Genomic DNA, 27,772 nt, shown 5'->3' on the forward strand with positions numbered 1-27,772 from the left:
AGCACTTAGGACACATGGATGCCACCTTTTGGGGAAAGGGGGTTTTGAACAGCCTTTAAAGGGCCAGGAGTGGCAGACGGTGGTCCGTGACATAAATGCAAAGGTGTCCACAGGTACACATTATAATAGTGTCATAAATGTGTTATCAACATGCTATACCATACAGTATCAAGGTAAAGTTACCATACCATATTAGGGTAAAGGTATGATCCCTTGCTGTTGGGAGGGTGGCCATGGGGAGGTGGCAGTTGAATAAAGCAGGCTGCTAGAGACAGCTGAGGTTTTTGGTGTCCCTGCAGGAGGGACAATAATTCTAGGATCATCTCTGGAGGAGCAGGCACTCACTTGAGGATAGTCCAACTCCCACTTGTCATGGTGAATGATGTCCCAAGTCAGTACCATTTTCAGAAGATTTCTCCACTGTAGCATGTAGAGATGTAGACTGACCACACTATATGTTACCTATGTTTTGTTATTGTAACATCAGATATCCAGGCACATCAGTACAGCAACAGCATTAGGTTGGGGTGGTCTGGTACACCTTGCATGGACACTATTAGTGTGTAAACCACAGTATCATAGGTTTGGCAGAGGCACTAATGCCCACACCGGTATGTCTTTTGTTTTGCATTAACAGGGCAGACCACTATTATAGTGACAAATGTAAAATCTGGAGCAGTAGAGCAGACTGATGTTGGCATATGTGGAGGGGGTGATGATGATAAAACACACATATCTCAGGCACAGTCAGTTGACATCCAGGGTGAGCATCTGCCCATAGCACAGGCTGAAAGTGTGGTCTTGGCTACAGATGAACATGAGACTGTACAGTCTGACAGCTCACCGCCCTTAGTAGTGAAGGGTCCCCTGTTACTCTGACCATCACTGATGCTGCCTCTGGGGCTGCACTGCATGTAAAGTTTTTATATCCACCAGTGAGTTGGTTGTAGGTGTGCACAGTGTCATCACATGTCACAGTTGGTCAAGGACATTAAGGCGGCACTAGAGATCGATTGGCTGATGTTCATGAGCATCTTCTATATACAGTCTACTGCAGCTCTGTCCAGCATAGAGCTGATTGCTGTTTTGCATGGAATCAGTGAGGACTGGAATACAGGAGCACAATGCTTGGTCTTATGAGGTTACTGGTGGCACACACCATTTCCATTTCAACCTCCATGTGGAAGACTGCTGGTACCTCCATCACTGCTTGTACTGGCAGTATTATTCAAGGAGCTGTTGCATGGGTGCAGGCCATCAAATGTTATACAGTCCTCCACTGGGTCCGAAGGTGTAAGTAGCCATGACAGTCAGCCTCCACTGGCAGGGCACCTCCACCAAGTTATGGTCCCACAGTTGGACACCATCCTTGTCAGAAGGGACCTCAAATCCTTGTGTATAGAATAGTCTGCATCCTAGCATAGTGGCTGCATGCCATGGTCACAGATTGGCACCCCTATTTTGTTGCAGGAAGAAGTGATCTGTGTCATAGTCATTTCGGGTTATGGTCGCATAGTAGCACCATACCTCTCAACCTCTTACAGCAAGAAATCTGGACAAAGCCATAAATAAAAGTGGGACAGAGGCCCAAAAATAGGGACAATTTTTAAATATTGCTCTTACAAACTTAGAAAGTTGATAGAATAACTGGTTTTGCATTAGCATAAATTTTCTGAAGGATATGAAGTCTGAAACCCAAATGCCGTTCATTATTTTCTAACTTTAATCATTAATGATTAGAAAGTAATTTGCCAGAAAACCACAATTTTATGAAAAACGGACCAAAGCTATGAGGTCAAAATCTGAACATTCTGTGAAACTCTGTACAGTTGAGAGGTACACTGGCACTCCACTTCCCCATCATAGGAGGAAACTGTCTGTGACACAGAGTACATGTCACCTCAAGACCCACCTCTTCAATTCTTGTGATGTGTCCCCTACAGGTGTGTAAACAGAGAGGTGTTACTATGTCCCTAGCTATCTTTGCAGATGATGATCATGACGGTGACATATTCTGCCTTCATTCCTTCCTGTGTGAACTGTTTTGGAATAGCTGGTACACAGTGAGGTTCAACTATATACTGACCATCATAGGCTGATATTAGTGCATACATTGTTTTTTTTTGCATGTGACACCCACAGTGTCAGAATGTACTCACCAGGTCCCAGAGGTCTGGGCTAGATGTCACTGCTTCACTTGCTCTGCCATACACTGCATTTGTCACTATCTCACGATCGCTGTATAGCTGTTGGTTGCTTCTGCCCCACTATCCTCTCAGTGGATAAGGGCATCAAAACACCTTCCCTGCTGGTTGTGTGTGTTGTCTATGTACATGTGCATGAGTATGAACACTTCAGTATCCTGCGGCTTCTCAGCCTGTGTTGTCTGTCTCAAGCATGTTGTAGAGCATGCTGACATCATCCTTCAGGATGTAGCAGGGTTGAAGTGGATTACTACAGCTAAAATGCCACAAACAAACAAACAAAGCTCTTCAGCCCTTCAGCCAAGGCTGCAAATACAGTATTGGCATTCCTTTCTGAATGCGGATGCTACATTACCCCACCATCAGCATTACCTTGTGCTCAAGGCAGCCACCATCTTTGCCCTGCCCTAATGATGCCCATGCAACATGTTCCTAATAAGTAACTCGAAAGAAACACATTTAGCTTAAAAAAACAAACAAAAGTGGATCCAGTAAGAGTGATTGAAGTCTAAATGTGACAGGTCGCTGACCTGCTTCTTACTCTACCTTTGTAGATGGGTACTGCTATTGATTTCTTTCAGTTGTACAGGATCACTACTTCCATAAGGGACATGCTGAAGAGCTCTGTGAGTTTTAACTAGTATCTCAGCAGCCATCTTGCTGGTCCTGTGTGGGATCCCATCATATCAATCTGCCTTACACTCCCTTATTGTCCCTAAGATCTTGTTCACTTCCTCAGCTGTTGTCACCTCATTTGCTCACTCCTTCTTCTCTCCTGCCCTCCTTGATATGAAGTCTGCTTTGCTTTCTCATGGTGAACACTGCTGAGAAGTCATTTTAAATTATCACCTACTCCTTGTTCTGTATATTTATTTATTTATTTTATTATTTATTTGCAGTTTGTTTGCCAGGATAGTCCAATTGGGACACAAGGAGCCCATTTTCAATGGATTCCTGGGGAGAAAAGCTCCAGAAAATACAAATACATAGTACACATTGCACATTTACATTACATATTATCTCATAGGAATACAAAGTAAATATGATAAGAAAAGGTTAACACTGATAGAATACATCAGTAGTGTTTGTAAAACAGCAATAAAACTTTTTTTTTTCCACACAAAAGTAGCAGCATAGGGTAACTGTTAAGTAGTTGGTCAAATAGTTCAATAGAGCTGTGGAATTATAGGAGGCAGTGATGGCGTATTTAGTTCTAGGAGAGTAGGAAGTGGTATTAGAAGGATTAGGTAGGATGGGAACAGGAGCACTTCCATTGTGAAGTTAGGTGTGACTGCAGCAAGGTTTTAAATGAGGAGAGACTGCTGGTGATCTGGATAGGAGATGGTAGAGAATTCCAGAGGCGTGCAAGAGAGAAGGACATTAGTTAATTCCCAGCTGGATGTGTGGGTTTGTGCAATTTAATTAGTTTTTGGGAATTAGATCTTAGAAGTCATTCTGGTTCATACATTTCAAAGATAGTGGCTAGGGAGGGACAAAGATAGGGGTTGTAAATGAGTTTGTGTGCTTGGATGAGTTGGGTATAAGTGAGGAGGTTAGGTAGCTCAAGCCAGTTTAGTTGGTGAAGAGAATTACAATGGTGAAAAATGGCTCTGTGACCTGCTGCAAATTTTGATATCTTGTTATAACAAGAGAAGAGTTTTGTTTTGAGGAAGGATTGCAGGTTGTTGAGGATAGATGCACCATATAGGAGGGATGGAATGAGACATGTATTGGCTAGTATGAGCCTAGTGGAAGGAGAGATATAACGATTATGGTGGTATAGCATACCAGTTTTTTGTGGGGGGTTTTGATATTTACTTGTAAATGTTTGTCGAATTTTAGTTGCTCATCTAGGAGTACTCCTAGTAGTTTAGTGTCAGAGACTATTTCTAGGGGAGTATTATTTTTGCTGGTGATTATAAATGAGTATTTAGGGAAGATGTTTTGGAGGCAGTGAATAGCATAAGTTTAGTTTTGGTTGCATTAAGAGCTAGATGGTTGCCTAGCATCCACTGCCGAGTAGAAGAGAAGGTGGTTTGGGTAAGCTTATTTAGAGTGGGGATAGGAGGGGAGGAGCAGATAATGGTAGAATCGTTGGCATATTAGATGAGGCTGGAGTTTGGAATGGCTTGGTAGAAGTCGTTAATGAATATGTTGAATAGTAGGGGGCCTAAAATGGAACCTTGGAGGACACCTGTGGGAGTATTAAGGAAGGGTGAAGTGGCTTTATTCCATTTGACTGCTTGTTGTCTGGTTGTGAGGTAGCTGGAGAACCACTTGTTACAAGAAGGGGATAGGTTTAGTTTGGAGAGTTTATTAAGCAGAAGGTTGTGGGAAATAGTGTTAAATGCCTCTGAGAGTTCGAGAAGAAGGCTGGACACTAAATGGCCAGAATCACAGTCTTTGTTAATTGTTTCAAGGAAGGAGAGGCGAGCAGTGGAGGTGCTATGACTGGATATGAATCCATGCTGTATGAGGGTAAGAAGGTTCACTGAAGCACTAGACTCCAAACAGCAGCAATAGTTCCAACAACTTTATTCAAGTGAGGAATAAAACATAAAATGTGTAAAAAGTACTGACAACTACTAAAAGCTGAGACTGGCAAATGAACAAAAACAGAACTGTAAAATGAGCAAGTAAATGTTAAGCGCTTTTTGTCCGGATCCTATCCGGACTTCTTCAGACAAGAAATCAATCTTAAAATGCAGTTTAAATAACCTCGCCATGTAGTACTAACCTATCAGACCCCTGTGTTCAAACTTTGAAAAATTTTAAAGACATATTTACTACCGCTCATTTGAGCGTAATTAAAAGGATAAAAGCTGTTTAAAATACAATGAAAGAGTAACCACCACTAGTCTAAACATATTTTACATCAAATCCTTCCAGTAATATAATAGACATTGTCAATAATTAAATCGGCAACCAGTAAAACTACTTTGAATGATATCTACTGTTAAGTGAATGACAACTAGCAATAGAGCATACTATAATTGATGAAATGCTCGATTGCTTGTGAACTTGATATTATGCATTAAAAATCAATTTTAAACAACCACCCTTTAATTTGTAGGGTATTATAAACTATCTACTATGTTCCTATAAAGTTCTGACCATCCTGTCTTCTAACATACAAAATCACTACTGTATTGTAAAAATCCTTGTAAACAACAATTCTATTTAAGTCAAGATTTATGATTGTATTTATATTCAACGAAAATAACAAATGTGTGTAGTACTAATGAATAAAAATAAAGAATAGACAATGGAAATTATGTAACAATGTAAATAATACTGATCTTAATATGCAGGTGAAATAAAAAATTGTTTAAGAACTCAGTTCTCACTGTTCACCAAATAAAAATGTGCCCACTTGCATGTTTTACCTGGTTTTCTAAGTATTTTAAAGACTTTTAAAGACTAAAGGGCAACTATCCCTTTCACCTAAGTAAACTCTTAAGTTTTAGTACACATGCAATGGAACACATTTCATTTAGTCCTGGTTCACTACAAGCTTTCTAAACTTAACTGCCAGTTGAGTTCACTTCTTTCTAATAATAGTTTAACTAAACTATCATCTATATGTTTTTTATCTGCTACTTGACTTATGTGGGAAATGATCCTAAATTTAATTTAAATGTTATGGTCACAATGTCTAGCTAAAGCGTTGTCTGTTTTCCTCTTTTAATTGCATATACATGTTGATAAATCCTGTCTCTCAGTCGGCGATCGGTTTTACCGACATAAAATGCTGGACATTGTTGACATTGGGCCAAGTATACAACCGATATAGTGTTACAGCTGTATGTTTCCCGGATAAAGAAATATTCCTTCCTGACAATAAAACATTTCCCACTATCTAACTACAGTATTTACATGTTCCATATTTATGTGTACCTGCATTATTCTTTTTAGGTTTATAAGGTGTTTCTAATAGATTTTTCAAATTGAAACCATGTCTAAAAGTAATAATAGGAAATTCACCTATCTTGTTAAATAGGTCCTTGTCTATTGACAGATAGTACCAGTATTTTCTTACTGTTTTTTGAATGTCCACTGCTACAGGGCTGTATGTGAAAATGAATGAAAGAGAAAAACTTTTACTGGTGTTTATAGATTGTTCAAAGGGTGTTGTAAATGCCCTCTCTTCCTGTACTGTGTCCATTACTTCAGTACTAGTAACACTTGTTGGTGTTACCATACAGTTGTCCAAAATCAGTTTATACATCCCTGAGTTCCTTTTTACTTTTCCTTCATAAATCTTTTTCTGTACTTGTCATTCTAGCTGCACGTACCCGTTGCCCCTTAACAACTGATTTTTTTCTGGTGTAAGGGATGAGAACTGGTAAAGTGCAAGAAATAATTTGAATAGGTATTCTTTCTGTAAATGTTTGCAGTATATCTACCTTCTTGTCTATTTTTACATAATTCCACATCTAAGAAGTGAATCTTGTGTTCTTGATAGTTTTTAGTGAACTTCAAGAAAATACCTGTTAAGTTAAAAAATTCCACCAAACTGTCAGCTGTAAAACTATCTCCATTAATTATAATGAAGATATCATCCAGGAATCTTGTGTAAAAAAACAATTTTCTTTCCATTGACTTTGGAAAATGAAGTTGGATTCCCAGTAGGCCATCATCAAATTAGAGAAACTTGCTCCCACCGGGGACCCCATGGCTACTCCAATTTTCTGAAGGAACAATCTATTGTTGAATGAAATGTAGTTATTTTTCAAAATATCTAACAATTGTTCTGTCAACCTAATGTCATTTTCAGTTGCCCATTTATTTTTTATAAACTCAGTGACCCATTCTATACCTAAATCATGGGGTATAGATGAATATAAGTCACATACATCAACTATAAGAAAGTTAAATTCTTCTCTGAATGTCAGTGTGTTAATTTCATCCAAAAAGGACCACAAATCTTTACAAATTTGTTTTTCTTTATTCACATATCTCTTCAATATCAGGTCTACAACTTTTGCACAAGGGTATGTAATAGACTGTCTAGCGTCTACTAAAGCTCTCAGGGGTGAGCCAATCAACCCTTTATGAATTTTAGGTATACCAAATACCTGTGGCAATTTAGGGGACAACATAGTTAGATAGTGGCTTAAATGTACAGCTATTAACCCATCTATAAGTAGGTCACTAGTAAACATTTTAATACTATTATATGCTATATTTAGTTGGTTTAAACTCACTTCTTTGTATGTTTCCTTTTCTAAAACTGAAACCATTTTTCTTTTGTAATCTTCTTTATACATAACTACTAGGCCCCCTCCCGTATCTGGTATCATAAACCTGATAGGGAGGCTTCGAAAGGATGTTAACAAATACTGTTCCTCTTTAGTTATGTTCTCGTTTTTTCTTTGTTTTTTTATTATTAACCACTATCTGCCTAAATTCATGTTCACATAAATACTCAAACATGTTGATGATAGGGTTACATGGTGGATTAAATGTACTGGCTACTCTTAATGCATTGTTACTGTATGAGGAATTCCCCATCAATACAGTCAAGTTCAGCTTACGTATAAACAATTTAAAATCAGTCAATAGTTCTGTAAGGTTACACTTGTTAGTTGGAACAAACGTAAGTCCCTTTGAAAACAGTTCAGCCAAGGTCTCATCAATATGACATCCCATATAGTTATACATTTTGAAGTCTCTTTCATCATTAAGTACTACCTTACATGGTGGGAATGTTAATTCCTCTTGTTGCTGTGGGTGTTGTATCTCTTCTTGGGGGGGAAATTGTAGGTTGGAATTCCAGTTGTTCCCCTCCCCCCTCTGTAGTGTTTTTGTTGTTGCTGTTGTTGTTGATGCCACTGGTTTTGATTGTGGTGTTGTGGGGGGGTTGGCCTTGAGAATTATGGCCCCTGTTAGTGTCTCCATTCTGTATGTCGATGAAATCAACACCTGCATTAATATAATCTTCACTATTATTCACATCTTCATTCAAGTTTGTACCAAACCTTGTATTTGGGGCTATATGTTGTTCAGATCTAGTCAGATGCCTTTGTCCAGAAGGTCCCCCCCCCCCGTTCCAAGTTACACTGTTCTGTGAACTTGAGTGGTTTGAGTATGCAGTGCCTTCTGCATAAGCTTTCAGGTCTCTTTGTAGTTTTTTAACCTTGACATTTTTCAATTTGTCAAGTTGTTGCGCTATACTAGTGAAGGTTCGATTATAATCATACTGGTATCGGTTGAGTGCTGTATCTGCTTTCATGTCTCTTTCTAAAATTACAATTTCTGAAGCCATCTTGTTAACTGTTATTTGATAATGTTTAACCATACATTTTAAAAGGTCTAAACCTTGGTTGTTGAATAGTTCTATTAGTTCCTTATGGAACTCGGACCCTTCAATCAGGCCCGTAGGGTACGAACAATATCTTAACCCTTTTGGTACTATTTTCTCTTTTAGGCATTTATTGAAATAGTTAAGCTCTAATTGTAATTTTTTAAATTTTTAACAGTTTATTGTCAAATAGTTTCAGCTTTTCAACCAAAGAGTCATTCCCTTGGTTGAATAAATCATTGTTGTTACTTGCCTCTGGTTTATCCATGGTAAGTATGAGGAAGATGGTTAATGAGAATCCAGTCTAATAAGCTTGATTTCTTGTTGGATTTATTTATCCTGGCAGGGGAGGTAATGGTTTGGGAATACCCATATAGGTTTATATGGCTTGAGGGGAGGTTGCTGCAGAAGCAGGTCCAGTCAATATTTGTGTCACCTAGAATGATGGTTTCTTGAGGCAGGTTTTGGGATAGCCAGCAAAGTATATTTTCCATGGTTGCTATGTTATTACCAGGAGGTAGATATATACAAACAATATAGATGGATTTGGCATTGTTAATAAGACGTTTGGAGATAAGAATTTCTGCATTGGAGTCTAGAGGTGGTTTGCAGTTATGAGTGGTTAATTGTAAGCTAGGTTTATATAGGATAGCAACTCCTCCACCTTTTTTGGAAGTTCGGTCTAGTCTTAGGATATTATATCCAGGTGGGATGATCTCATTGTCTTTGGTTGTAGGTTTTAACCAAGTTTCTGTTAAGCAGAGTATATCAAAGGAGTAGATTTCAGTTAGGGCTTGGAGTTGAGTTACTTTATTTTTTATACTGCGTATATTAAGATGAGCAATAAAAAGGGAGTTAGATTGTTTGAAAAAGGCTTGGGTAGGACATATTTTGGAGTTGAGGGGAGAAAAAGGAGTAGTTGTGGGCCCTGGGTTAGGGTGGATGTCACCATCCTTTAAAGAGAGTAGTAGGTTTAGATAGTATAGGTTATGGATTCTACTATAATGAGATAGACATTTCCTGGGGTTTAGGTTGTTGTATTTTGTGTGTTGTGTTCTATGATATTTAGGAAGTATGTAGTTAGATGAGAATGTTATATTAGCATGTGTAAATTGTAGATGTGAGTTTGGAGAGATGGTTGCTTTTTTGGGATAGTTTTGGATTGGGTCTAGTGGGTTTTCAAAGAAGGTGAATAGATGGGTGAGGATTAAAGGCGATAGTAGTGAGATTGTTAGTAAGAGTGTGATAAAGGGCGGGATGTGTTGATTCTTCATTTTATGAGTAGATACTGGCTATTTGATGGTAGAAGCTTGAAATGTATTGGGAGGAGATGGGAGAGTGGGTAGTGTATGTTGTGGATGGAAGGGAGAAGTGAAAGGGTAATATTAGTAGAATTAGGTAACAGGAGAGTGTGTAGGGTGAAAGGATAGAGAGAAGAGTGTTTATGAAGAGGAAATGTAAGAACACGAGGTATGATAGGATTGAAGTGGGGAAAGGAAGATATGTGTTTGGAGAGTGATGGGAGAGGTAGGGGTGTGGTTGGGGAGTAAGTGGAGGAGGAAGAGGTGTGGTTTAGGAAGTATAGAGGTAGGGCCCTTGGGGGTGGGTGGAAATTGGGGTTAGGGAGGGGAGCGGAGTGAGCCCGCAGGGCGAACGGAGCGGGTAGAAACAGATACTGAAACAGTCAAAGAAAAACAATCAGCTAGGCTGAGTCTAGTGCTAGAATGGAGTAGAAATAGAGCTAAGGGAGTCTCTAGTCAGGAGGTTAGAGGTGGAAAGGAAAAACAAAGGAGAGAGAACTGGAGAGGTGTCAGTGGGCAGTAGAAATGAAGGAAGAAAAAAGTAACAGCTAAGTAGCACTTCGGGGACTGCTGAAGTTCAGAGCTGGGGAAAGGAGGTAAAAAAGAGAGAAAAAAGGGGGGAGTAGTAAAATATCTGGAGATAGGGCAACACCTAGTGGACGATTCTAGTATTGCAGGCTAGATTGGGAGTAAGAATGGTAGCCTACAATAGGAGAGTGAGTAAAAGTGATAAAACAGGAGGGTATCTATACAGGTAGGAGGGATAGATAGAAAAGGTAATGTATGGGGGAAAAGCAAAGGCTGCTGGCTATCCTAGCTCAGGCCTAGGTATACATATATTTTGGTACAGTCAAAAGTATCTATTTCTTGTAGGAATTATTCAGCAGACATACTTTACTGTTATCCTTGATAAGGGAATGTCGGCTTGATATGCAAGGAGATGACCCGCTGATATGTGGAGAGGGTTCTTAGCTTCCTGCCGACTAGCACTAGAAGCCCTAGGTGGGTAGTTATTTACTGTTATCCTTGATAAGGGATTGTCGGCTTGATAAAGGACAGATTATTTTCCCTGGGATAAAAATTCAAAGGGGGATATTCCAGGGTGACTCTTTGTCACTGTTGCTATTCTGTCTTGCCATTAATCCATTAAGCTGTTTACTTAGCTTAGGCCATGGCTACAATTTGGCTCCTAAAAAACAACAACGTCTAATGACTTCTCATCTTCTGTTTGTTGATGATTTAAAACTATATAGCTCATCAGATGAGGAACTGAAAGCACAGTGGCTGGTTGTCAAAACTTTTTCAGATGATATTGGAATGTCATTTGGTCTTGATAAATGTGCAAAAGCAACCTTTAAAAAAGGAAAACTGCAGCACCAGGAAAACATCAGTTTGGGAAAAGAATGTGATATAAAAAGAACTTGAGCAAGAGAGAGTGATAAATACTTGGGAACTGATGAAGGATCAGCAATAAAACATGAACAAATGCAAATAAAGCTCAGTAAGGAGTACTTTAGAAGACTTAAATTAATCCTGAAAACAGCATTGACATCTAGGAACAATTTATTTTATTTATTTTATTTTACATTTGTTGACCGGGCTAGTCCAACTGGATATATGTCCATTTTCAGTAGAGACCCAGGGAAAAAAGCTCCATTACAGAACTAGCAACATCAGATACATTACACATTTAAGACTAGAGTACAAATTTTACATAGCTTGTTAGTAATCATATAATTTCCATTATTTAGAAGAAATAGTAACAAGTATTTATGAGGTAGAGACATGTTTATACAATAGAAATCTAGATAAACAATTTAGTGCTCTATAGTAGTTACTAAGAAAGGCTTAGTTAATACCGACATATATTAGCTTGCAGCTCATACTCTGAGGTATTGAGAAAGGTATACATTCAGCAGCAGTAATGAGATTGGAATATGGAGAATATAGCAGTAAGGAGATTATTAGTCTAGGTTAGTGCATGGGCATAGTATTTCCAAGCTATAAATCAATTTGCTCTTCCTGTCCTAACTTATAGTTTTGGAGTGATTGACTGGCCCCAAAAAGTGTTGGATAGACTGGATATTAAAACAAGAAGGATGCTTCATGCTTACCAAATGATTTATAAAAAACAGTGTATACCAAGATTATATATTCCCCATTCCGAAGGAGGGATGGGCCTCCTTGAAATTGATTGCATGTATAGATCTGCAATTGTGGAACTCCACACATATTTACTGACCTCACAAGATCCAAATGTAGTGAAAGTTTTGAAACATGAGGAGAATAAATCTAAGATGACATCTCTGCTTAATTTAGCAGAAGCATATTGACATCAAGCAGGAATGGAAATCAAACCAGAAGTAGATAAAAACCAGGCAGCAATTAAATGTGATAAAAAACAAAAGAAATAATATAAGGTGAAGGACCAGATGAGAAGGCAAGAAATGTGGAAAAAATAAATATAGTTGCAATTATAGAAAACGTCTGGAAGAGCCTCATGTCGATCAAGAACAAACGCAGGAGAGGTGAAGTCAGATTAAGAAATGAAAGGTTAATATTGGCAGCCCAAGATAGTGGGCTACGTGCACACTGGTTTACAGAGTCCATTGAACATGTGGGAGAAACAGACATATGTAGGTTTTGTAAAACCGAATTGGAAACAGTCACACACTTTGTTGCTGGTTGCGATGCACTAATGGCAGAGGGACTAATTACTGAAAGGCATAATAATATGGCGAGACTGTTACGCTGGAGATTGTGCAAACATTATGGTATCGAAGTGGCTGAAAAACACTGGAAACATGAGCCACAAAGAATCTTAGAAAATGATGAAGTTTATATCACATGGGATCACCCAATACCAACAGTTCAAAAGATAGATGCTAAAAAACGGATAAAGTGGTCCAAGAAAAGAAGACAAAAATAGAATTGATCATTGAAATTGTCACACCTAGTGACTACAGTGTCTTGCATACAGAGGGACACTAAGTCATAAAATACCTTGATATGCAGGCAGAAACGAGAGCCATGTGGAAGAAAGATACCTAGACAGTTCCAATAGTAGTAGGAGCAACTGGTCTTATAAAAAAAAATTATAATCGTATTTAGATATGTTACCAATTCATGTAACACCATACTAATTGCAGGAGTCATTACTGGGCACATTGCGCGTGCTGCAAAGAGCACTTTTGGCTTACATCAAAGAGTGAAATAATACTAATTTCATGAACTTTAATCATACTTTGACTTAGGAATGGGGTCCATTCCCATCATGGTATTAGAAACCCAAAAGACTTGGAGAAATTCAAAATAAATAAATAAGGAAGAAATACTATCCAAATGTATAGTCTTTCTTATGTGTACTTCATATGTAGAAAATATTTCTAATAATAATATTAGACCTATGCAGAAAATGCTGACAAATTAAGCTTTACATTTATACACTTTGCATAGTGTACATATGTTGTAGCTTGTATGCAACTAAATGATTTATGTCTTGTCCATTGTCTCTTATTTAATACCTTCCTTCTTTCTATTTCTCACACATACACCTAAAAACCTTCATTTCTTTTTTTTCTCACACATATGTAATACCTACGTTAATACCTTCTGCCATTCTTCTATTCATTCATTATTTCATTCTAGTAAACCATACTAGTTTTCTCCTTGTCTTTGCATTTCAGCCCTCTTGTCTTTTTCATCCCTATAAATAGTTATATTTATATTTCACAGCACCTCCTATTCCCCACAGCCCATGTTTATTAATTTCTATGCATTCCCACAATCCTCTCATAACCCACTGCTATGCATTCCCAGATTCAGCTGTTTGTGACCTACATAGCGCCTTTTCAATGAATACACAACCATTGTTTGCCAGTGCAGCCTGGATTAATTTATTTACTTGTTTATTCATTCATTTGTGTATTTGTTAATTTGTTTAATTATGTATGTAGGTATGCAGATATGTATGTATATGTGTGTGTTGTCAACTTGTAAAAATACACTAGAGGCAGAAATATAAAAGCACGTTTTTATTTAAAAGGTGAAATGGAAAATAGTCCACTGTAGCTTTATCAAGTTATTCTCAGATGTATTTACAGCATTTGCATTGCAGGAAGATGACATTTTGAGCACATCACGGGAAAATGTAGCTGTGGCTGTAGAGGAAGAAGTTGAACAACATCTTCCTATTTCTTACGCATACTTTGAGCTACAGAGTGACTTGTTATACAGATAAGTAAGACAGTTTTTGAGGCCCAAGCCTTTCTGAAACCTAGTGAAGAGATTAGAACATAGCTGCATGCTAGTGGGACAGCCAGGAATGAACAAAACAAAAGCATGGATCCTAACAAGGTTTGACTGGCCAGGAATAATGATAGAAACTGAGAACTTCGTTGCTGGTTGTCCTGAGTTCCAGAAGACAGCCTCATACCCAGGCTTTAAAAATTGTTTGGATCCAATATTTGTCATAGTAGTACCATTTGAATATATTGCAGTCGACAATGCTAGGCCATTGGTGAAATCCAGTAATGGATTTCAGTGTTGTTTGGTTATTCTCAACGATATAACTTATGTAAACTGAAACTGTTCCACTACACAAAGCTAATGCTAAATCTATAGCCAGGAAGCTAGTCATATTATTTGTAAAGGTAGGGATACCGACACCCATGCAGATGGATAATAGGGGTACGACTGCTGAATCCTACACAAATGTACTTTATAAGCACTTACACGAGTGTATGGATCATGCTATCCCTAATAGAACCAAGATGCTATCCTCCACAAAAAGGAAGCCAATCTGGTGCTCCTCTGCCATAAACAAACTCTACAACAGAAGAAAAAAACTATTGCAAAAAAAGAGTAAAATCCCATGACTGGAGGAACTCCCTGGTCAACCTCAGTAAGAGATCCCTCATAAAATCCTCCAAAGCTAGTTACAAAAACAAAATTGCCACTGACTCTAAAGACAACCACAAAGCATTCTATAGCTATGTCAAGAATCTCACTGGCAACACTCAGATCTCCTCTGAGTTACAGCACAATGGCACTAAATATACATAACCAACTGGTATTGCCAACATCCTGGCAGATAGGTTCAGTGCTAACTTTACCCCCCTCTCACCCCCTAGAGGGCCCAGCTCTATAATGGAAGAATGCAATGTTCCTGTAATCACTGCTGCACAGGTAAAGAATGCACTCTCCAAAGCCAAGAACACAGCATCCATGGGACCTGACAATATCCCAGGCTGCGTTCTACATGAACTACAGAATGAACTGGCACCCCACCTAAGTACCATGTTCAATCATAGCCTCACCTCAGGCTTTGTGCCCTCTGAATGGCGCACTGTGATGGTTATCCCACTCCACAAAGGGGGAGCCATGATGGACCCCGGGAACTACCGCCTCATTATCCTGATGAGCCTGGTCTGCAAGGCCATGGAACGTATCATCATGGAACTCATAAACAAAGACATTGGTAATCTCCAAACTCTGGACCCTACCCAGTTCGGGTTTGTAAAAGGCGGATCATGTCTCCTAAACCTGATTGACTTCTTTGAAGCAGTCACCAAAGCTATATAAGGTGGTTCACACAGATTATTTAGATCTCACCAAGGCTTTTGACACCATCCCTCACTCTGGAATTATAGATAAGCTCACTAAACTAATTATAAATCCCTATGTCACAAGATGGGTTGCCAACTGGCTCATGGACAGAACCCACACTGTGAAAGTAGCAGACTCCAAATCCGACTTCAGACCAGTGACAAGTGGAGTACCACAGGGTTCAGTCCTGGGGCCTCTCCTGTTTGGTATCTACTTCTCTGAAGTACAGGCTAACACAGAAAGTCTTTGGCTAACAAAGTTTGCAGATGACTGCAAACTAGGAGCCATAATCAAAACTCCTAAAGATGTGGACATACTACAAAAGGGTCTCGCTGAGACAGATGCTTGGTGTCAAAGCCACGGCCTGAAGTTCAGTGCCAAAAAGTGTATTGTCATCCCCTTTGGTAAAAACTCTGTACCCATGAACTACCACATAAGTGGTAGTCTACTTAATGCCGAAAGTGTGATAAGAGACCTTGGGACACAGGTGGACAGTAGTCTCTCCTTTGATAATCACATCACCACAGTGGTCAGGAAATCCTTCTACATGGCTCACCTCATCACAAAAGGTTTCTCATCTAGAATACAAGAGGTCATTGTTCCCCTCTACTCATCACTCATTAGACCCATTATAGAGTACAATGCCCCTTTTGGTATGTATCTCACAAGACATCTACAACAACTGGAAAGGCCACAGAAATACCTCACAAAGAGGATTACTGGCCTCAAACAGATGCCCTATGCAGACTGTCTCAAAAAACTCCAGCTTTACTCCGTCGCATATCGCCTACTCAGATGTGATCTCTGCCTAACATACAAAGCTATGTTAAACCCAGAGCTGGTGGACATGCTCCACTTAAAGAAATCCCAATCCCTCCGAGCTACACGCTCTGGGGACCTTAACCTTGTCACTACAATAAGCAGAACATGCTGGAGGGATAGATTCCTGTCCCAGAGACTTCCCATACTCTGGGACAGAATACCTATCTATGTCAAACAGAGTTCCTCATTAGCACTCTTCAAGAAAAAGCTTGATAATTGGATGGGAAATAGGAAGTTCACCCCGGGGATCACTTCTGTGGCTCTGCTCGACAGGGGCACAGGAAAATAATTTTCTTGGGTGGCGAAAGCCAGGGTACCTTTTTGGCTAGGCTTATATAAGCCTAGGGCTAATAGCCTAGTACCTAGCTATGAACCTGTGAACCTAAGATACTCACTTAGCAGGGAACTTCTGTTATAGTCAGAATAATGCACCACTTGTACCGATGCTTTAAGGTCAAGCAACTAAACACCTCAGTGTATCAGCCCTAGATGGGTAGAGTGGTGCTCATTGCATAAGCCCCAGATGGATAGAGTGGTGGAGCATTTTAACCAAATACTAAAGTCATTGCTAAGAAAAATTATTGAGGAAGGTAGCAAACACTAGGACCAGCTTATAGCATTGCCATTACAGAAGTGTCACAAGCCATGCTTGCGTTTAGTCCTTTTGCATTTTATTTAATCCCTTCTCCCACTCCATGCAGGAGTGAGCTCAAGTTTTATGGTACAAGAACCATGAATCTCCAGGAGAAGTGACAACCTTACAGCCCATTTATTCCTGACTCATAATCCCCAGTGAGCTCAGACACTGTTAAGAAAAGGCAAAACTCCCATAGACGGTGACTGGGGGTCATGATCTCTGGATCCTGGCACTGAGGCATAGGGCTTACCAGTCAGTCAGTCACCATATTAAATACGTGACATATGACAAGCTTGTATGTCAGAAATGTGCTTCCTATTCCTATTGTAAAAGTTATTTCATTTACCTAACATCATAAGTTACCTATGTTTTTATGTTTTTTTATTTGCTGATTCCCTTTTCACTGGGATACGTTAGTTGTGTACTTGGGGCTTTATGTTAGTTATGTATGTTTTTGTAAATGGGATGCTTCATGGTGGCTTTATACTTCAGTTCTTAAGTAAGTTTACATTTTTGTTCTTTTGTAGTAATGCTTTGGTAGTCTGGTTTGGTAAGAGTTTTATTATTTTATGCTTTTACATTCATCTCTGTATTTTGGTTCTTTTATTATGACTTAGGGTACATTTTTGTAATTGGGTTAGTTTTGCTGGTAATGTTTTCTGGTTGGATTTCATAGTAGCTGCTTTCCTTTATTTTATTTTGTATTTATTTATTTTCATTGTTTATATTTCATTTGACTTGTGTCCTGAGTACTTTTTATTGAAAACAGATATTTGATAGAAATATATAAGATATAGCTACGTTCATTCACACTCACACCTCATCTATTCATGTTCTGGTGGCCTGTAATTAGCTGCTACTGCTATTACAGTATGACATATGCTTCCACGTGTACTAGTGGGCTACTTTGTCAGTAGTGTCTCACAACAAGAACCTATAACATGGTACTGTTATGGCATCTGTCAAGGAGTACAACTCCCACATGAGATACATGTGAGGATTCGTACCTAGGGATTGGTAGATCAATATGCTGCTGAATGCTGGAGGTAGAATCAGTGGCTCACACCACATACAGTGTCTCCTGAATACAGTACTGTGCAGTTCTTAGACTGTATGAGAAAGTATGCACTTTATGAATTAGGTGCACAGTGCAGCCTTGCTGTGCATTTTGGCGTGAGTATAATGGGCAGTACACCTTGTGCATAGTCCCACCAAGGTCACAAACTGCTGCCTTGTGTACATTTTGCAGACATATATACCCCTGTCTGTACAAGATTATGCTCAACAGTGGATGCTTTGAGCTGTAGCCCAAGCTGATGTGTAGCAGGTAACAGAGGGAGAGGACTCTCTGCTACTAACTAGGATTATTCTGTACTACTTGGCTAGATTCTGTCCATCACCACTTACATACTGTGTGATTCTGAACAAATCATTTAATCAGAGAATGATCTATGATTACCTCTGACAAGACTCATTTGTACCTTTTTTATGTATAAACAAAAACATATCATTCTAGAATACCTTTCAAACACTTCCTGCTCTGTCCTTTAAATGCATTCACAACCTCCAGTACTGCATTCCCTTTTAGTATTCAAACCCTCCTTCATGACTGCATGCAGTTTTAAATGAGAGCACATCCTTCAATTCTGTGTTTTCATTACTTATTTCAACATCTTCTAAACATGTTCAGTACTGCACATCAAACAAGCTCACTAGTTAATGCCATGTAACTTTCACTTCCCAAGCACCCAAAGCTCCATATCTTTGTAAGGCAAACAGTGCCACCTGATGTGTGTACCTTTTCACTCCATATTTGACTGTCTCTGCTGACCCCAGATTCAATGCAATAGACTGATACACAATACATAATACAGACGAATAGTGTCCTGTGCTGCTGTACTGTATGTAATCCATGTTGTAGCTGTCAGACTGAATACTGACTGACACATACACTGTTCCCTTTGTGAATTATGCCTTTGTCAGCTCACTGAAAAAACTGCCATGAAGACTACAGCAATGTAGAATTCTGATGTATACAGTTATGGATCACAAAAAAATCCTCATGAGGAGGTGATACTTGGCAACATAGCTATCCAACACAACTGTGTTTCATTCCAAAGATTAATACTGATGGTACAGACTATTATTTGAAATATCCAGTAGGTGTTAAGGTAAAATTTATTTTACATTTGTTAACCGGGGGTATATGACTGGGCCGAAAAGGCCCTTTTTCAGCAGAGGCCCGGGGAGAAAAGCTTCAGATAGAAAAATTACAGATGCATTTAGTTATTTAGACATTGGATTGAGGATAAGTTGGGCTTTGGCAAGATAGTTTTCAATGTCAGAGAGTGCTAGTTGAGTTGTTTGCAGGAGGGTGGGAATGTTTTGTGCAGCACAGATTAAGGTAGTGTCATCTGCATACTGAGTGATAGATGCATGCTGTGTGGAGGTATGGAGGTCATTTGTGAAGATTGTGAATAGTAGTGGTCCTAAGATAGAACCCTGTGGGACTCCTATAGTTATGGGCAGCTGAGGAGAGGAGAATTTTCCCATTTCACAGCTTGGTACCTGTCAGTTAAGTAGCTTTGGAACCAGGTAAGAGTGGAATTTGATAGGTGATATTGGTTTAGTTTGTTTAGCAGGATTTGGTGCGAGACTGTGCCAAATGCTTTGGACATATCCAAAAAAAGAGTTGGCACCTGCAGGCCTTCATTTTTGAGATGGTTTACTGTGTCTGTGAAGCAGAGGAGGGCTGTAGTGGTACTATGGGCAGGTCTGAAACCATGCTGATTAGGTGACAGGATGTTGCTGTCTAGGAGATAGTTTAGCATCTGGGTATGGGTGCATTTTTCTAGGCTTTTGGTCATGTGGGAGAGTAAAGCAATGGGTCTGTAGTTATTAAGTTCAGTGGAGGTCCCGCCTTTATGTATGGGTGTAACATAGGATATTTTCCAGAGTTTGGGCACATAGTTTTCAACAATTGATCTGTTTATGAGAGTGGAGACTGGGATAGCAATAGCATCTGCTGTGAGTTTCAAGAAATAGCTGGGGAGTAGGTTGGCTGCTGTTGATGAGGTTTCTAGTTTGGAGAGCATGCTTTTGATTGAAGTGGTGGAAACTGTTTTGAGGGTAAAGCTTGTATTAGTGTTATTTGTGTTGGGGGGATAGTGAGGAAGGAACTGTCCTGTGATACTAAGGACAGAACTGAGTTCACAAAGTGGGAGTTGGATTGTGTTTCGATGGGAACTTTAGTGTCAGGAGTGGTTGGTTTGGGGGTAGCCTTTTGGGTGGATTTTAGTAGCTGGTTTACATTTTTCCAAAATTTTTGCGGGTTGGGTTGGTATTTAGTTTGTAATGTTGTATAGTAGGATTTTTTGTCCAGCCTAATGCATTTTTTTTGCACGGTTGCGCAGTTCTTGGTACTTAGTTAGGCTTTGTGTTTCTTTGGGTTTTTTTTATAGTAAAGCCAGGCAGTGTCTCTGGACTTGAGGATTTGTTTGGTTTCTTTACTGAGCCAGGGGTTTGTAGAGGTTCTAACCTTGAGGTAAAAGATACCAAAAGTACAAATGTTACTGATGTAGTGAAGAATATATTGTCTAAACATGGACTACTAAACACATTGATCTCTGGTAATAATTCACAATTTCTAATCAAGGATTTAAATAATTTTAAGCACTTTTGGAATTCAGGCATATTACCAGCAGTCTGAGCTAGCTGTTGAATAATGGTTGACCTAAATAGAATGATTCAGACTGTGAAAATCCTCAGGGAAAAAATTAGTATTAGTAGTCAGAAGAGAGTATCATTGAGTGATACAGGAGTATAGAAACATGGCATTATCTGCCATTACATTATCACCTGCATAACTGTTGATAGCAGACTAAAAATTAAATCTCCAATAGATACTGATTTGCTGTTACTGGACAATCAAGATTACATTGCTCAATTGCTGAGAAGAAATTAAGTTGAAAATAAAGGATTATTATAGCAGATATGCTAAATCTTCAACAATTTTAAAATAGGGACACAGAGAGAGAATTTGGATGCTGAGAAATGTGCCAGGTAGCTCATTTTAAAGTTGTTTTATTGTGAGAGACAACTGGGCTAAGATCTTGTGTGCAAAGAACACATATGCAAGGTTACATAGGAACACAAGCCTTTTGTACAGAACAAAATCAATAATTACTTTTACAGCGTGACATCAAGCACAGAACAGATGAAACTGATGCATGAATAGCCATTGCAGCGGACGATGAGTCAGATACCAGAAGATATTCACAGAATGTGAATGTTGAAACATGCACAGAACCTGAAAGAAAAGTTCCACTATTTGATAAGAGTCTAATAAAGAATTAAAAAGTACAAACTAAGCCAAATATCTATGATGAGTCAAATAATGAATCTGATTGGTTACTTATGACTGAGACTGTTGCAGAATCTGTATCCAGAAATAGAACGATCATTAAGGAAATGTCACGATTTGGTAACTAAAAGGGTCAAGTGTTGATCTTGAAAATCATTCATGTTGAACACTGCAAATACTAGAAACACGGTAGTACAAAGAAGCAACAGTATTTTTTGTCTTTTGTAAATAATAACTACCTTAAAGTAGTTATTAGTGTATGACTGTGTGTGTGTGTGTGTGTGTGTGTGTGTGTGTGTGTGTGTGTGTGTGTGTGTGTGTGTGTGTGTGTAATATATATGTATATACATGGGTCTACTTCAGAAGACTGAAAAAACAAAAGACTGAATCCCAAAATATTGAAAACTCAAAAAATACTGAAGAATTTAATTTGCCCTTTCTCCACTGCTGTGCAGTCTTGGAGTTGGTATATATAATTAGAAGGGGTGTGGGAGTGCAGCCCCCCACATAAGGGGTACAGGGGGGCTTGTCCCCTGTATTAAAAATGTTTTCAGTATTTTGGGATTCAGTCTTTTGGTTTTTCAGTCTTCTGAAGTAAACCCATATACATGCATACACATATCGACATATATATAGATGTATAGCAGTAACTGCAGTTTTAAGACGTTGACTAAGGGGTTGCATGTCACACGGTATTGCATTTATCTCCTGCCAGTTGCAGTGAAGACTTTGATCTGTACATACTACCATAGTATTTATGTCTTTATTCAGCCATTATGACTTTTTTATAACCAAATATTACATGATACAGGATTAGCGTAATGATTACTGTGTGTGTATTATTTGTCAACATGCAGACATCCGTACTGCAGCCTCTCATGCAGTTTACTATAAAGACTCTGCATCCACTAGCGTGCTTTACAAAACTACAAGAAAAGCAGCTGTCATTTTACTCTTACATACTTCAGATATATGATGATGTGGGAATATCTAATTTTATATGGATTTTTCAACTTTACTGTTTGCAAGCTAGGCTAAAAATTATAGACCAGTAACTTGACTTCCAGTGATGTATAAACTATATACTGGAATTGATGCTGATAGAGTTTATCAACAAATAAAATAATAAAAACGGGAGCCGCCAAGGTGAAAAACATACACTTTTAATATCCAAATTTAGCACTTTCATCAGATAAATTGACTTCTTCAGAACAAATCAATTAATACCAATATTTATATCAAAACACTTTGACTTAATTCAATAAAAAACAGTCCATTCTATTGGCTTATTGATCAATCACATCACTAAAACAATTAAATGCAGAAAATCATTTTAAACTATAAAAGTAAATCCAAACAGATTGCCTTACTATGATAAAAACAACTAACAGCAGGCATAATAAATATGTTATTATGAAAAAAATCAACCAAACATTATTTTCTAAAAACAATGCTTTTAGTTTTAAGTCACTACTAATTGATAGCGTATCATTCAGTCTGCAGCCCTCAGTTGCATTAGTTCCCAGTGGACATTTTAGCTCATTTTGTTCTAAGATGTTCAAAAATTCTACCTCAAAAACTGGAACGGTTTGCTTTGCCATCCTGAAAAAAAGTAAAACTGAAGGAAAGCAAACCCACCCATGTCAGGGGCTTTGCCCCCTACACCTCCTTCATTGGGGGGCTGCACCACCCAACCCCCCTAAATATACCAACTCCGAGATCGCACTACCACAGTGGTAAGGAGCAAAGCTCTACAGTGTGGCCAGCTACTTTCCTGGAGTGTAAAGTTGGTGTTCTGGGACGGTGGTGTTGTGCGGTCATCAGCCTTTTAATCTCGGTGATATAACTTTTGAGTAAGTGAAATTTCGGTGTAACAAAGTTGACCCAGTTCATTGAACATGTGGAAGAAACAGACAAATGCAGGTTTGGTGTGTAAAACAGAAGTCATACACATCGTTGCTGGGTGTGATTCACTAATGGCAGGGTGCCTGTATACTGAAAGGCATAATAATGTGGCAAAGCTGTTGAATTGGGGGTTATGCAAACATTACAATACTGAAGTAGTTGAGAAGCATTAGAAACATGAGCCACAAAGCATTATAGAGAATGTTGAAGTTTATATCACATAGGAACACCCATACCAGCAGTTCAAAAAATAGATTTGCAAAAAACAGATAAAGTAGTCCATGAAAAGAAGACAAAAGTAGCATTGATTATTGAAATTGATACACCCACTGATTTCAGTGTCTTACATACTGACAGATACAAAGTCATGAAATACCAGGATTTGCAGGCAGAAAAGAGGGTAATGTGCAAGAAGAATACCTAAACTGTTCCGATAGCAATAGGAGCATTGGGTTCCATAAAAAGAAGGTTACAGTCTTATTTACATCTGTTACCAGTACATGTAACTCCATATGAATTGGAGGAGTCAGTTTTAGGCTCATTGTGGGTGCTGCAAAGAGCATTTTTGGGTAACCAAAACAATTGAACAAAAGTATTGAAACAATCCTAATTTCACAAACTTCAATCATACTTTGACTTAGGAATGGGGTCCATTCCTGTCATGGTATTAAAAACCCAAAAGACTTGGAGAAATTAAACTGACAGTGGCCTGGGATGCAGTTTGCTCTACAGGCTGCATCCACTAATGTGCTTTGCAAAACTACAAGAAAAGAAGCTGGTATTTTATTCTTACATACTTTAGATCTGTGATGGTGTGGAAATATCTAATGTTATGTGGATTTTCAACTGCATTGTTTGGACTGCATTTGCTGGATCATTTGGAAATATTTACGCTTTTCCACAGCCAGCAACCAGAGGTGTGTTGTTTATTTATTTATTTTTTTTCACATTATATATCGCACAGGGATTACTTTGAGGAATCTTTACATATTTAAATTTCTCTATAAATGTATTTGCAGCTTCCTAATATTAGTTTAATCGTGGACTTCTATAAGAGACTATAGTTGGCCAAGAAAACACTACTTAAAATGCCAGAAAGGAGACTCCATGCCTTGTCCAACAAGACCAGTCTGAATTTAGCAGACTGATGGATATCCTTTCGATGCTACTACATTGATAACTTCCTCTACACTTGACCAAGCTCAGGGAATGGAAAAAAAACAGCAGACACAAGTATGTATTTGATGGCTGCCTTGTTCTGAGCACAGGACTTTCCTAAGATGAAGAGTTGTGTTTAAATCACCTGCAGTATCAGAGATCTAAGTAATGGAGGACTGTACTACAAAACTTTCTTGTTCCACTTGGTGTGTAACATTTTAACTCACAATGGCTTTTATTTCACCGTCCAGTTCTTCATTACTACGTAGCTCTTGGCCATGAAAATGGCCCAAGGCTACTTTTTTGTATGAGACTCTCAGAATGCAGATTTCCATGGATAATTCTGTAATTTGATCTTAAGTGCATAAGTGAGTGACTATTTTTTTAAGTTAGTTAGTATTAATATCTCTGGTGCTAATTATCTACTTTTTGGCTGTTTATCCTTTCTGCTGATTCTCAAGCTCATTAGGCCTTGTACCTGTTCATGATGCCAAAGCCTTTATTTCATATGTATGCTTGTAATAGGACAATATCACCTTCCAACAAGTATACTTCTTACGTTATTTGGTTACAAGAATGTTTTGTGCCACCCATTGTGTAGTGTGTTCCAGGGATCAGCTAGGCAACTGGAAAAGGTATCCTGACCTATAAGCCTGTGAAGCTATGACTAAGTCGAAAACTTTTTGATAGCACAAGCCCCGTGGCTTGTCTGATGGCCCACAACCAGCCAGATCCATTAAAACCATTAGATACTACTACATCGACAACTTCCTCCCCACTTTACCCAGTTCAGGAAATCACCCTTTGTGTTATTTGTCACAAAATACTACTTTAAGGATTTAGTGCATCTGCCTTTATTTCACCAGATCAGATGTTACTTCACAGTTAAGTATTTTGTTCACCTGATCTGTAGTTTTATCTTTATTTGTAGTTTTACTTCCAATTAAGTTCAGAATACTTTGCCTTCTTTACAGCAGTGATGTCCTGGCTCTGTCTTGGATTCACACAGCACAGTTGTTCATTCTGTCTGTGCACTAGAATTTACTGCTATTTTACTTCGTGCAGTCTGGGCAAAGTGTAGTTATTTGTTTAGATATACTAACTACCCACTGCAAAACAGATATCATGCCAATCACTGACCTGATCACTTAATTCTTGCTTATTTTTTTATAACGAGAAATTTGAATAATTACATAAAATACTGTGTGACAGTTTTCTTGTTTGTTGAGTTGTCTGATCAATAAACCATATTTTGGAAGTAAGCTATACTCAAAACTATTTTTTTCTATGTCTGTGTATGAAAGATAACAATAATTTATTGACAGTACTTAAGTGTGTTTGATTATAACTTTCTGCTTTTTTTTGAAGGGGCAGATATTCATGCATTTGACCCAAATCGACATCTAACTCCCCATGGGTGGGCACAGTTCACAGGAAGATATGAAACCATCTGTATTATGCAAAAACTTCTGAAGAAACCTTGTCCAGTACAAATAGGTGATGCATATAAGCCAGAGTGGCCAAAGCTGAAGGAACTTTTAGCCAAAGCAAATGAGCCTAAATCTTGTTTGGACAGGATCTGTGAGCATATGAGGTCATTTTTTGCCATTAAGTTTCCCCATGACCCAGAAGATGATGGTGTTTTTGATCACATGGTTAGGATGACAACTGGTCTTTCCAGTCCATTTGTTGCAACTGCATGTAATACAGTCTGTCCAAGTAGTCCTCCATGTGTGGGAAAACGCAGATATGCTGTACAAGAAATTTTAGCAAGGAAAAGAGCTAAGGACATAAAATCCCAAACACATTACTTTAAAAGGGATTATCAGAAATTATTCCAAAATTCTCAAATGCTGATAGTCACAAAGAAACAAGATCGAAGGGCCAGTCTGCAACTTCAGAGGGTTTCATCTCCCGAGCTGAACGTTTCATGCAGTCGAAGAGTTAGCATGTTACCACTTAATGTGTTCAGACGAAGCAGCATAAGACCTGGATTCATTATTCCCAAAGTGAGAATCATAAAGGCACCTGCAACAAATTACCAGCCAGAGAGAGTAAGACGAAATAGTAGCATGAGAGACAGTGACCACTTACAAATACCAAAATGGAGGTACAAAGAACTGAAGGAAGAGAAGAGAAGGGCAGCACAAGAAGAAGAAAGGAGAAAGGCTATGCAAGCTGCAAAGCAAAAACAACAATCATTTCCAAAAAAATAAAACAAGTTGATCTGATCTATGCAAATGATTTCACTCAGGGAACTGAGTATCTCAGTAATATAGCTGCTAATAAGTAAATGCAGAGAGGTTTTGAAAGCCAAAACTAAAGCTGCTGAAGTGTTAGTATTCATGTTTCTCCAAACGTGCATGAAGGAACGCTGAAACAATGGTCATCAGCTCAAATGAAAAAGTAAAGAACAGTAATTCTGATAGTCTTTGGTATATGCCTTAACATTCATTGTCATATCTTTGAACTGTGAAATAGATTCAGAAATGGGCTAGGTATTCCATATATATATGAAATATAAAGACACTTAGTATTACTTATGTGGAGAATGCCATCTGTAGGGGGACAAGTCTTGCCACATAAGGCATGAAATTAACATTTGACTGCAGAACAATTCATCTCTCCATGTTGAATGATGTCTTGTTTGGGCTGGGTGGCTGCTGCTGTCTATTTAAAAGAGTGTGTTCCCAAGAAACATAGATACTGCCAGACCATATACTAAAGTTTCAAAACTGAAAACAAGGAAATAAACCTTGTGCTTGACATCTGACATCAAATGTATAAAACTTCTCTGTGCCAGACTGAAAATGCTTATGTCAAAAAACTGCTAATGTGCAATCAGTGGTTCTTGTTTAACAAACTTGTACCATTTTAATGATTGACTTTTGTCTATCTAGCCTTCTAGATAGTTCTTTGCAAAGGGAAAAGAAAAGTCTGTATAAATGTTATTGCCGGTAAATATTAGCTGAACATATAATAAAGCTCTGTAAATATATGTTGGGTAAACAAATCTCTTTTTTCCTCTCAGTAAAAATAGTAACATTAACAGAATACTTTTAAATATCAGAACCACAAAATGAGTGCTGCCATTGCAAACGTTTTATCAGATACTGAAACCTTTCATTAGTATTTATTTATTGCCATTTGTTTATCAGGAAAGTGTGAATGGGCCTATAAGCCCCATTTTCAGCTGAGGCTCAAGGAGAAAAGCTCCACATATATAAACTTACAATATATTTTAGACAGTAGAATCATTTGCAGTTCACAATCAATGATACAAAATGGTTGGATCCATTCCATAGAGACCTTCAAACAGCAGTGGTAGTAATACATTATGAGGAAGAGCCTATAGCACCTTTTTTGTGTACTTGCCATTAACACCCTTAGCTTGTCATGGCATCCAGACATGTCTCTCAACCTGGAAACATCAAAAATCTGGACAAGGCCCATGAAAAATAGGTACAAATC

The 27,772-nt window shown here is 38.4% G+C and overlaps 1 protein-coding gene across 1 annotated transcript in view; it reads left to right on the top strand.

Annotated features, from left to right (window-relative positions):
• The window catches only part of ANKRD33B (ankyrin repeat domain 33B), a 405,799-nt gene extending 378,547 nt beyond the window's left edge, over window positions 1–27,252 (top strand). Inside the window, exon 4 of the mRNA XM_044065601.1 lies at window positions 25,670–27,252. Within this exon, the coding sequence (XP_043921536.1) occupies window positions 25,670–26,517 (848 nt within the window). The 3' untranslated portion in view covers window positions 26,518–27,252. The remainder of the gene's footprint in view (window positions 1–25,669) is intronic.
• The last annotated feature ends 520 nt before the right edge of the window (window positions 27,253–27,772 follow it).

The sequence above is a fragment of the Protopterus annectens genome, chromosome 3.part0 (assembly GCF_019279795.1).
Source record: "Protopterus annectens isolate FY-2018-M chromosome 3.part0, PAN1.0, whole genome shotgun sequence".
Taxonomy (NCBI): domain Eukaryota; kingdom Metazoa; phylum Chordata; order Ceratodontiformes; family Protopteridae; genus Protopterus; species Protopterus annectens.